The 12131-nt window shown below is 40.7% G+C and overlaps 2 protein-coding genes across 3 annotated transcripts; both read left to right on the top strand.

Moving 5' to 3' along the window:
• Nucleotides 1-463: 463 nt before the first annotated feature.
• On the top strand, nt 464-5993 carry c16h2orf76 (chromosome 16 C2orf76 homolog). 2 transcript variants are annotated; one of them, XM_078091288.1, is made up of 6 exons: nt 526-671; nt 702-837; nt 916-966; nt 3557-3594; nt 3947-4028; nt 5657-5993. In XM_078091288.1, the coding sequence occupies exons 1-6, from the start codon at nt 657-659 to the stop codon at nt 5731-5733; spliced, it is 399 nt and encodes a 132-aa protein (XP_077947414.1). In that variant the 5' UTR covers nt 526-656; the 3' UTR covers nt 5734-5993. The 2 variants fall into 2 exon arrangements, with proteins under 2 accessions (XP_040056864.2, XP_077947414.1); XM_040200930.2 differs by having other exon boundaries at nt 464-837.
• Nucleotides 5994-8143: 2150 nt separating this feature from the next.
• On the top strand, nt 8144-12131 carry LOC120833634 (acyl-CoA-binding protein). Its single transcript, XM_040200932.2, has 4 exons — nt 8144-8277; nt 9220-9337; nt 10326-10388; nt 11792-12131. The coding sequence occupies exons 1-4, from the start codon at nt 8263-8265 to the stop codon at nt 11863-11865; spliced, it is 270 nt and encodes an 89-aa protein (XP_040056866.1). The 5' UTR covers nt 8144-8262; the 3' UTR covers nt 11866-12131.

The raw sequence follows: 12131 nt of genomic DNA, 5'->3' as shown, positions 1-12131 counted from the left end.
GATCATTTGCAAAATCACTAACACAGCACATAATAATAATACCTTGGCAGGACGTTTTGACAAAAGGGGTAGTGGGTATAAACTAATTCAAACATAAGTTGGAGTGGGAAGGGATGGATGCAAATGAAGGAAAGAAGGTGATAGTTTTTGTATGTATGTATGTATGGCTAAAACAAAACGGACTCAATGACATGTTATGCTCCATGAAAAAGACAGTAGTGGAGAAATGTGAGTCATGCAACTATAAAAAGACTGGTGACTCTGTGTTGATGGAGTGAGAAGGACTGCATGGTGGTAGACACAGAGGGCATCGAAGTTCAGTTTATAAGTGCTTTATTCAAATGATTTAATGGAATGGCGTTAATATACAAAATACCACTTATTTATGAGGTATTAGATTTAGTTCTCTCGTCATTTTATTATTCAATATTGTTTTTTTTAAAATATCTTCTTGATTGTACACACTCCGGTACAGTAGATGGCGGCATGAACATAAACGTCCGTTTGTACTCCTCTAGTAACCTAAAAACAAGAAGAAGAAGAAGAAGAAGAAGAAGAAGATCCTCAATGCAATTATTTGACGAAGCAACATGCCCGCACAGGCAGAAACCTCGCTACAGTAATTTGAGGTTAGGGTTAGAGTAGGGACGGGGGGCATGGAGCAGCGGGGCATGGAGCAGCGGGGCGCGGAGCAGCGGGGCGCGGAGCAGCGGGCTCAAGCGGTGCTCACGGTTCGTCTGGTCCGGTCCTTCGAGCACAGGAACTTTAGACCGCTCGTATTTCACGGAGTCAGTTTGGACGGAACGGTGCAGGACTTCGTTCAACTTGTCAGGGACGGTAAGTGAACAGAACGACAGACCACATCCTGTCATGATGTATCGCACGGTATTATGACGTCATGGTAAACCCTTTCAGATATTGCAACGAGACCAGGACTTCCTCCGCCATTCAAGACGTTCGCGTATGGTACGTATGCCGGACATTTGTATTGGTGTTTTTGTCATTTATAATAATCTCTTCTGAATTGTTTTTACTCCCATTTATTTGATTGGTTTTATTAGTTGCGCCAAGAGCGAAAAGTGGCCGGTGTTACGTCCATAGACATGTATAAAGGATGAATGTGTTACGGCGGAGGATAGACGGTCCGCACATGGCGGCCATCTTGGGGCGGGCAGCTCGCTCACCCATGTTTGTGGTACGTGTAGTGTACCTATTTTAGATTATTCAGTTTTTTTAGAACGTAACATATTTTTTCATAGCATGTATGCAGTGTCATAACTACATCTCTGACGTTTATAACAAACCAAACCGTTTAAAAATCGGTTGAAAATTGAGCAGGTTATGGTTATTTAAAAAGTACATGTATCACACACAACTTTATGGGTGAGCGAGCTGCCCGTACCAAGATGGCCGCCATGTGCCGACGTTAGACTCCGTTGGCCGGCAAGGCGGACGAGGCATCTAGCCTTTATTCAATTCAATTCATTTTATTTTGTATAGCCCATAATCGCAAATTACAAATTTGCCTCAGAGGGCTTTACAGTCTGTACACATACAACATCCTCTGTCCCGAAACCCTCCATCGGCACAGGAAAAACTCCCCAAATGAAAAAACCCTTCCAAGAGGGAAAAAAAGGGAAGAAACCTTAGGGAGAACGTCAGAGGAGGGATCCCACTCCCGGGATGGACAGACTACAATGGATGCCATGTGTACAGAATGAACAATGTATAATACATGCAATTCCTATGACAGAAATGATTCAAGTAATTGTGAGTAGTAAGCCAGGCGCACAGCAGGACCACTGCAGAGGCAACCACCATCAGATAGAACCACCATCAGATAGAACCACCATCCACAGGAGCCTGTGGGAGAGAGAGCACAGAGACTTAAGGAGAGGGTAATGTCGGTTTATGACTACAGTAATATGATTAATATCAAAAATAATGATGATGATGATGGCAGCAGCAGGTGTCAGCATGACCAAGGTAGGTGTCAGGACCAGGATCCCGAAGGAACCACGATCTACGGAGACCTGATAGGGGAGAAAGCACAAAAAAAACTCCCGGAAAGAAGCTGAATTAGTCATGTGCATTAATAAAACGTGAATTATGGTAGAACGAGAGCGTGAGAGAGGAGCTCGGTGTGTCCTAAGAATTCCCCCAGCAGTCTAAGCCTATAGCAGCTTAACTAAGGGCTGGTCCGGACTAACCTGAGCCAGCCCTAACTATAGGCAGAATCAAAGAGGAACGTTTTACACTTTATATATGTCTATGGTTTTGTCCCAACTGGTTTTCCTGCGTGTGCATGTTTTTGTTCTTCTAACAGCATCAGATGTTGTCTGCCCCTGTCACCTGATTCGTCACACATTCACAAACATATTACTTCAAAATGCCCTTTTCACAAAGGCATGTTTTTTTTCTTTTTCGCAGGGGCACATTCGGTTTTCAGAACGGCACAGACCGATCTCAGTTGGGCAATAAGTACCTTATTGCTTTTATAATACATCTACCGGCAAAAATAAATAGTACGTAAATAGCTGCCTTTCAGCACAAAATAGTATTGGCCACCAAACGTTGTTTATCGCATTTCAGTAGTCTAGAGAAAAATAGTCCCCGTACGTGCATGTAAACAGCATTGGGTCCCCTTCAAATAAGTTTGAGAAGTATGGATTAGGTAGACAGTGCAGTGTTTCCCCAGGTGTTATAATGATGGGAAACCCTGAACTGGTGGTTGGTTATCAAAACATTGGCCAAATGATTCAGACGTTCAGACTTTATGAACAAATACAGAATCCCTCACATTAAGCACATCACTTTATTTTAGACGCTGCGCTACTTGCAAGTTGCTGCGTTGTGCCAGATTCACAATGAAGTTAGAAACATTTACGGCAAATCCACGGTCATGAAGATAATCTTTTTTTTTTTAGATTAGATTAGATTCAACTTTATTGTCATTGCACAGGGTACAAGTACTGAGACAACGAAATGCAGTTTAACATCCAACCAGAAGTGCAAAATAGCAAAAAGCGCAGAGTATGTGCATATGTAAAGTGTAATAAGTGAGTAAATAGATATGTACAGTAAGAAATAGTTGTGCAATATGAGCAGTAAGAAATGGATATACAATAACAGTGCAAATGTTCAGTGGCTGGAGGAGGGTGTGTGGCAGTCAAGCCAGGGTGGAGGGGGGAGTACAGTCACTGAGGGAGATGTGTACGTGTGGGGGTCGGGGGCAGAGTTCAGAGTTCAGGGGGGGCAGAGTTCAATAGAGTGACAGCCGCAGGGATAAAGCTGTTCTTGTAACAAGTAAGCTGGTTGAAAGTCATGCAAAAAAGGATCAGATCAAATAGCACAAATTGTCAACTAGAAATCAGTGTGATTATCCCGCCTGATGCTCACTGAGATTAGTCACCCAAAGGCTACATTGGAGAACGTGTGCTGTGTGAGGTAATTAGGAATGAAACTCAACATCTGAGATGTTGGTGATTGGGTGTTCAGATACATTACATGTCAGATACATGCTCTTCATCTGATTCTCTGGTTCTGTACTTTTTAGATACAATGAAGATTATCCACCAAGCACATGGAGCAAAGGTATCTCTCAAGAAAGTGTATCTGTCTGTCGAACACACCTGACATACCTTTTGTAAATGCCATTTGATTGTTGATTCTGCATACTGAAATAAGTGTCAAACCACCAGCCACAAGCGTTTATCTCATGGACACTCAATACTGTGGCTGCAATGTATGTAATGATGGTGCTTACAACAAAAGCACAAATTAGTGAGTAAACCCCATTGACCAATGGGAATGTTAATCAAACTCTACTCTACAAACACTACTATTTCATATTTGGTGGGGCTGAAAAATATAGGTATGTTACAGTAATTCTACTGTCTTTTGAAAACCTATGTTATCATTCAAGTATAAACCTTTTTCTTGGCAGACTAACGAGTTGGTGATGAGTTTGGATGATGATGAAAATCTCATTCTGCAAGACAACCAAACCCTTAGAGCTGCTGGCGTTGGTAAGAGTTTGACTTTGTTCATTTTTTTTGAGCACTTTCTTCAGGGAACACCTGATCCTAAATTGAATTTTCATATATGCATATTATTATGTCATGTATAAACAGTCAAGGAAATAATTACTTGAACCCAAAACAATTTAGTAAGATTTTCCATTGACAATGTAATAAACGGTCTATAACCGTAACGGTAGGTTTTTGTTAACGCGGCTCAGTGTTGGAGGGCTCTCTGGCAGACATTTAGAGCCCTTTATGAACTCTTTGCGGCAGTCAGCATTGGATGCTGACTATTCTCAAGGGAATTACCCACAAGTCATTGGGACGTTAAAAATGTAAGAAAAGGTAAACAAAGAGGACGGCACATGTGTGTTCAAGATTATAATAATAAAATGTATTCAAAAAGATTAAACATAATACACTAAATCAGTCTATTTACGAATGTATTCATCAAATATTTAACTTTGTCATTCAAGCTTATCATTCCCTCCAGGAAATACACAAGACCACAAATTATCACTGATTGGTTTATTCCACTTATGAACATCACTCTCTCCAAACCATCTTCATACACCTTCGTTCCCCGTCATCACACCTCCTCTAATGAGCTGGTGTCAAACTAAAACTCACTTCGACATTCAAGCTAATATCATACGAACATATTGCACAGCAATTTGTAATGCACTTTATATTTAAGCAAATCCCAAAGTGCTACATGATAAAGCGGGTAAGTGCTAACAATAAAAACACATGGAGATTTTGAAAAAAAAAGAAAAAGGGCACGAGTTCACTCAAAGCTCTCCTAAAAAGGTGGGTTTTTAGGCCACGTTTAAAAGCATCCACAGTGTGGTGTCCTCAGATGATCAGGGAGAGGATTCCACAGACCGGGAGCAGCTGAGCAGAAAGCCCGATCTCCCGTTGTACGGAGCGGGGGCTTCACCATGACTCTACTCTACATGTTTGGATCCTTTCCAATTTTTCACATGTTTGATGGGACTCGGGGCCTCAAGAGATGTAAAATGGAATCAAAGTCATAGCGCCACCTACTGGTAACAGGAAGTTACATTTTCTAGTATCCAGTAAACAACAAAGGTGCTTTTGATGCTCAACTTGTAAGTAAACGTGGCACACACATTTAGAGTCAAAGATGTAGTTGTCTGATATCATTTTAATGATTCAAAATGGTAATTCGGCTCAATAGCGCCCTTTACAAATATTAATTTAAGACGCCCCAACGTTTGACCTACAAACTTTGAAACTTGGTAGGAATATGTAACACAAGTAAACCGTACCGGAGGTAGGCCATTTAGATTTTTCTAGTCATAGGGCCGCCTAGTGGCAACATGTTTTTTATTTTACACCCTGCTCCTCAGAAATTAATCTGAAATCTCTCAATTGTTGTCAGGAAAGACCTATGACCTTTTAATCATGTTAAAGATGAAGTTTACAAAGCGGCATTTCTGGTGTCGCTCCTTATGGTTAACGGATTGACTCTTGGACGCTTTGTCCGATGCCCGCACAAGTTCTTTGCTGCGTTCTTAGCCGTCCGGCCGGTGCCCCGACATGCAGAGTATCGATGACCCGTCCAACGCTGCTCGCAGCTTTAATTAACATTTGTGTTTTATTTTTTTCAGCAAATGAAACAGAAGTGGCCTTCTTCAGGAAAGAAGACTACAGTCTCTACAAAGCAAATCCCAGAACTGCTTGGTGATCACAGGATTTTACTTGCTTTTCCTTTTGTTTACTACAGGTGTTAAAGATTAAGCATACCAGAAACAATAGGCAAACTTCATGTTAACGTCACGGTTTTTATATGTGGGGTTGTTTTTCAAAACCAAAGGAACAGTATATTGTCCACCACACTGGTATGCATTTCAATTGCAACTACTTTCTATTCTTTCTGGCTGTTGTGAAAATGGACAGTCATTTTCAGTATAAAAAAAACCAACATAATAAAGTTATTTAACAGTTTTTTGGATGTTACTTTTTAACCGTTGCTTATAATCAACAGAATATAATTTTGTTACAAATGGAACATGATAAAAGTAAAAATGAATTTCAAATGTAAAAGCAGGCTGGCCGTAATCAGTGCCATAAAAAAGAAATGGGAGAAAAAACATTTAAAAAAAATCTTTATTGGGTAAAAATATGGAAGAAATCCATCATGGAAGGTTTAAACATCCTGCCCCCGAGGCTTAACGTGTCATGAGTACAGTCAATAAAATGACTTAGATTTCATGCCTGCAATATGAATTAAACACACTTGATATAACGTAATATAATATCCAATAACAAACTATATTTCTAACACCACACATATTATAATTCCTACCTGTAAGCATGCTCTTCTGCTTAAACACCTCATAAAAACAGCCGTTCTCTAAAAAAGTGGATCCACCAACTCTGCTTTTTAGCTGCTTGTTGCTGTTGTGTCGCCCGACAGATGCTTGACTGACAATTGACTCTCGGTTGCACAACCAGGCCCGAAACACATTGACGAGGGAGAGTCAGGTAGATAGGAAGAGCTACATGGAGAAGCTGAAAGATGCCTTGTCAGAGTGGAGGCCTGCAAGTACTGACTAACTACAGGAGCGCCCAAAAAATTGAAACTTCCACTAAGCTTACCACTCCCCTGGAAAGAAATGGCAGCTCCCTCCCCGGAGATACCATTGATTAAGGAACAATATTAGATTATTTCATAGGGAGAGAGTTCTTTGAGGTTGCCAAGATCCATTATCACATCACAATGACTTCCTGTACGGGCGTTAACGATGCTGCAGACAAGGAATTATTTAGTTACAAGAAGGCATTCTTGAGCCGTATACAGTCAACAGCGCAGCCGAGCATTGACGTACTGAAGGCTTGCATGCATAGCCTCATGCTGAAAGTTGAAAGTGGTTCCTTTGTGTCCAGCGTCGGCGATGCGGAGAACGCACCGAAAAGACACGGCACGCCGTGCTGTTTTTAATGTTTTCTTTGACCATTATATTGTACAAAACTAGTAGAGAACTGAGCCAGAACCAACTTCAGCCAGGAACATCATGTACTCATCACAAACACATATATAAATAAATATTTATTCATATTTTTAATTTCCTGAATAATTTTGGCGACGGATGCCCTTTTGTTTTGGTTTGATTACCTGCCCCCCCAAAATGTCTGTGCACCTGCCTGCTCTTTCACCTTGTTTTTATCAACTGTTTCTCAAAGAATTGAATTATTTAATTTTTGGTAGCAAGATCTCATTGGATGATAGATTCCATGAAGTATATTTAAAGAAATAGAATCTGATTACTTGGGGTGATGAGGCACTTAAAATGAGCCAATACATTTTCCCAATACTTACGCATTTAACTTGTCTGCGATATTTTGCTGTGCTTTTTGTCACCGCTCAGCGGTGATGGTGTTGGATTTTGACATGATTATTTAATTCATTTTATTTAGTATAGCCTAAAATCGCAAACTTGCCTCCGAGGGCTTTACATTCTGTACACAGGCAACATCCCCATTCCTGAAACCTTTCCATTGCCATAAACTCCCCAAGAACTGAGAAACCTCTAAAGAGAAGAGCAGCGGAGGGATCCCTCTCCCAGCATCTGCAATGGATGTCAAATATGTTCAAAATGTACAATACGTTCAATTCATATGACAGAAATGATTCAAATACAAAAATGATGGTCTTTAACTCCTTATATGCATTTGTGATTAATTCCTGCTCCAAGATCCAAGATCCCCTAATCATCGAGTGAGTTTAAAGTTCCTAACGGGACATTTGACTTAAACTGCGTACGAGGAACGTGTCCCGGTGGTAACTTTTCAGCTCTGCGGATCCGAAGTGTAGCCAATTAGCTTGTAGCCTGATTTGTAGGTGGCCTCTAGCTTTGCACCGACTGGGCGATTCTGATGAAGACTGGTCAAACTGGTCCAACGGCATTGATATTTAAGATGTAATACTGTACACTTACTGCTGATCAAATTTATTATAGCTCCACTGTCTCTGCGTACATTTCAAGTTACAAATTCTAATAGGGTCTACTTCCATAACACAAACCCGCCCAGCTGAATTAAGAATGAATTGTAATAAATAATGAATATATAGTTTATTATTTATAACAAGTCATGCCCCCCCCGTTCACTAGGGGGAGACGTTCCCACAGAACTCCGAGCAGAAGAAGACGCTCGCGTGCAGCTCGGCGTCCGGTGGACTTTGCTCTCACAGTCATCTCGCCCTCTACTAAAAATGGCAGATCTCCAGGTATGTGTGCAACAACTGTGCACCATTTCGGCATTTAGCAGCTATGTTTTCAGGTAAAATGAGCGATATTAGTTAACGTTAACTAACTAGAATAGCAGTGCGCGCACGAGCGTGTTGCCTTGTCGCGAGCCGATGCTAAATATGCAGCATGGCAGCTGCCATCGCGCTTCGCTCCTGTTCTCTCCAGTAGCGATCGTTAAATGGATAAATGGACCTGAAACTCACCGTTAGAACGGGAATTGTCTCCGCGTGGACATCTTCGCTGTCTCTGCCGAGTGTTGCTAACAGCTTTTAGAAGACAACTTGTAACATGCATTGATTAGTAAGATTGGACCCTTAAAATAAAACATGTTGGGGGATTGCGATGTAACTTCTAAAGTCCTGACGCCTCCGAGTCCTGCGTGCAGTGTGTTTGTCATCTGACCAGTAGAACCAGTAGAAGCGTTTTGCTGGAAAGGTATTCAGACGTTGGAGGCCTCCACAAACAAGGAAATGCCCGTCAGCGGGGTTCCAGCCAGCCGCCCTTTGCTCCACTTCACCGTTTCTATAAAAGATTAACCAACGTTACGTTTCTTCACATCCCAGCGTGTGTGTGTGTGTGTGTGTGTGTGTGTGTGTGTGTGTGTGTCCAGTTTCACTTTAGATGTTTAGTCACACTGAATATATCTGCATGCATTAGCTTCAACATCAATACTTACTACTGGAACTCTACCTTCTGTATCTCAATGCAGATAATTCACTGCTACTTTCATATGTTCGTTCTTTCAATCCAACGGAATTCTTTCTTTTTTTTCATCAAGTGCCAGACAGGACACAGCAAGCACTGCGTTAATGTGCCCTAGTTATTGCACAGTAGTTGTACTGCTACATTCGCAACCTGTGACCTTCTGTCAGCGTCACCATCAACAGCTCATGGTGGTATCTTTGTTCTCTCCTCTGTAGGCGAAGTTTGATGAAGCAGCAGCTGAGGTGAAGCAGCTGAAGGCGAAGCCGACGGATGAAGAGATGCTTCAGGTCTACTCCCTGTTCAAGCAGGCCACTGTGGGTGACGTCAATACGGGTGAGACGTCGCTGCCTGTCAGATCGTCCGTTACAATAGTCTTCTCAAAACGCATCTAAAGTAATAAACTCATTGGAGGCCCCTCTGTCAAACTCATTGCGGCCCGCGAGTCAAAGGGTTTGCCCACCCCTGCCTTAGTGCCCGATCACCTCCCTCTTAAAGGGACATGTTATACGGAACGTTGATTATTGAAAGGTAGACTGTTCGTGTTGGTACCTGTTCAGAAAAAAGAAAGAAGACTGATATGGTGTAACAATTCCCCCTCCGGTTAAAAATGTACAACGCTAAAAAGGGAAAGGGCGGATTGACTGTCAATGGTAATTAAGTCAGATGTCACGATCCAAAACAAAAACACTCTTGCGTCACTTTATATATACAGGCCACACAGTAAATAATAATACTAATAATAACGATCCCAATTCCCCGTCTCCTTGTTTAGGCCCAAATGTTGCCCATACAGCACTTAAAGTGTAAAAGAAAAAGTTTCTCCCTTACTGGTGCCGTTTTACAGAGGCAGACACATGCGATCTTTACAATGGGAGCTTTCCTATCCGCCGACCAAAAATGTTGATGTTTTGTTCCCCGAGCCACTTGGTAACCCTTTTTCCTCCTTTATGGCAAGGATCCGTCATGGTGGAAAAGGTTTTGATTGTCCCCAAACCACTTTGGGTTGGTTGTGTGCGGTTGATCTCAGAGAATGTTTTGGTACCATTATTTATTCATTGGAGCCTCACACATGACAAATGATATCAGGTTGTAAGCCTTTTAGGGCAGGAAACCGTGGTGAACTAACTGAACATAATTTACTGCCCATTCACAGTAATAGCTGGAATCTTACGATCTTTGTTGAATGATGAAAAGCTTTTGAAAATATATTATTTCTGTTAGCAGTTTAGTGTACGTTGTAATTTACAGTTACTTCTGGTGTAAAAGTAACACAGCATTTCAGCGCCCCTCCTCACTTTCTTTGTGTGTCTTGTCTTTGAAGGACGCCCAGGGATGTTTGACTTCACTGGTAAAGCTAAATGGGATGCCTGGGAGAAACAGAAAGGTAAAAAATCCGTTTTGTAATTGGTGATGCTCTGAACAATTTGTATTCTGTCTCAACGTAGTCAAACTATCTGAAAAATCTTCACTCATTTGGAATATCAAATGAGTTTATTGTACTTGCAGGATTTTGCCTCTTCTCAATTGCACTGCATTCATTTTCAGATTCAAAGCTTAAGGAAAAGATTTCAGGACGGTTGATCAGACCGAGCTAAAGCTTTGTTAATGTAGATGTCTGGTGCCTTCTTGCAGACGTTGTCTCATCAGTTTAATGTTTTTGAATATGAGAACAAATAAATACAAGAATAATCAAATCAATATTTTAAATGGGAAATATTAAGAGGAACAAATAAATGTGGAATGTATAGAGATAAATAACTCCCCATTTGTATTGATGTATGTATGCATTTGGTCTTATTTACTTTTTGGTTTTGATATGCATTTGTATTGCATATGCAAGTAATACATTTGTAACTCTTAGTTTATTTATTTTTTATCTGTGGTGGAATTTAGTGGATTTCCTTGTGAGAAATCCAAAGTATCTTTACTTTACTATATTATATTACTACTTTATTTACACGACTATGTCCTGGCAGCAGCTAACGATAGCCTTCTGTTTGTGTAGCTACAGTAGCTAGCTAGAGATTAGATTTATTTAATTCTGTTCCCCCTCCTATTAGTACAGTCTGGAAGTTTTTCCGCTGCTCACGGCAGTTCTGCCTTAATGGCCACATACATCTAAGTTGAAGTGATTAATATTCCCCAAATTCCAATGAACTAATGGATACACTTCTGGCTCTTACCGAGGGGAAACATGGTAAACAGTTATTAGCTAACCCTAACCCAAACAACTTTTGTATCGTTGGGTGTCTATTTTCCAAATTGCTTTTCTTGATCCGTAGTTTATTTTCTTTGTTATGTTACCCCCATGACTCCATAATCCACCAGTTGTCACACGTCCTGTATGCGTTTATATCTTGAGATATAGTATCCAGATCTCTGCAATTCCTTTTGTCCAACGTTTAGTATTTCATTGGTAAAGTTGTTATCAGCCATAGAAACAACTACTAAATCTATGCAATAAAATACAAGTTTTGAGAAACCAGAAGTCTTATTTAATAATAATATTCTCTATGCACATTAATCCTTTCAATTGTTTGCTCTCACCAAACCGAGTATTTGCAGTCCATTGTAACCAGGTTACGGACGAGCGGATTAAGTTGGGAAACAGGTGTTATTTTACTATCAAAGCCAATAAGTAGGCTTCATGTGAGACAGACCAGCAGGGTCCTCACGACTACTAACTGCATGCAACAAGAATTAAGCCTTTGTTAAAAGTTGCAATAGTCCCAATTGCTTTGTTCATTTATCCATGTTTTTCTAAAATGTATTTTGATTCACCATCAGGTAAGAGCAAAGATGATGCCATGAATGACTACATCAACCTGGTGAAGCAGTTGAAGGAGACGTATGGAGTTTAACCTCACTGGATCAACTGCCTGATGAATGGAGAACATTGGTAGTCCTCATACTGTAAAACGCCTTCAAATCCAACAAGTGTATCCTTAGACAGCACTTGTGTGTCTGGTGGCTTGCTAATGGTCTAGTTAAGATTACATACGCCTGCATAACCAATGATGTATGATCATGAACTGGCCACCATTACCATCGTTTTAATCAATGATTTCAACCATGTGTATCGGCACAGAATCCTGTCATTTTCAATATAAAATTGTTCTACTCTTTA

Source organism: Gasterosteus aculeatus, chromosome 16 (genome assembly GCF_964276395.1).
Source record: "Gasterosteus aculeatus chromosome 16, fGasAcu3.hap1.1, whole genome shotgun sequence".
In the NCBI taxonomy this organism is placed as follows: Eukaryota; Metazoa; Chordata; class Actinopteri; order Perciformes; family Gasterosteidae; genus Gasterosteus; species Gasterosteus aculeatus.
The sequence above is the reverse complement of the archived record's forward strand: the minus strand, read 5'-3'. Positions and strand labels throughout refer to the sequence as shown.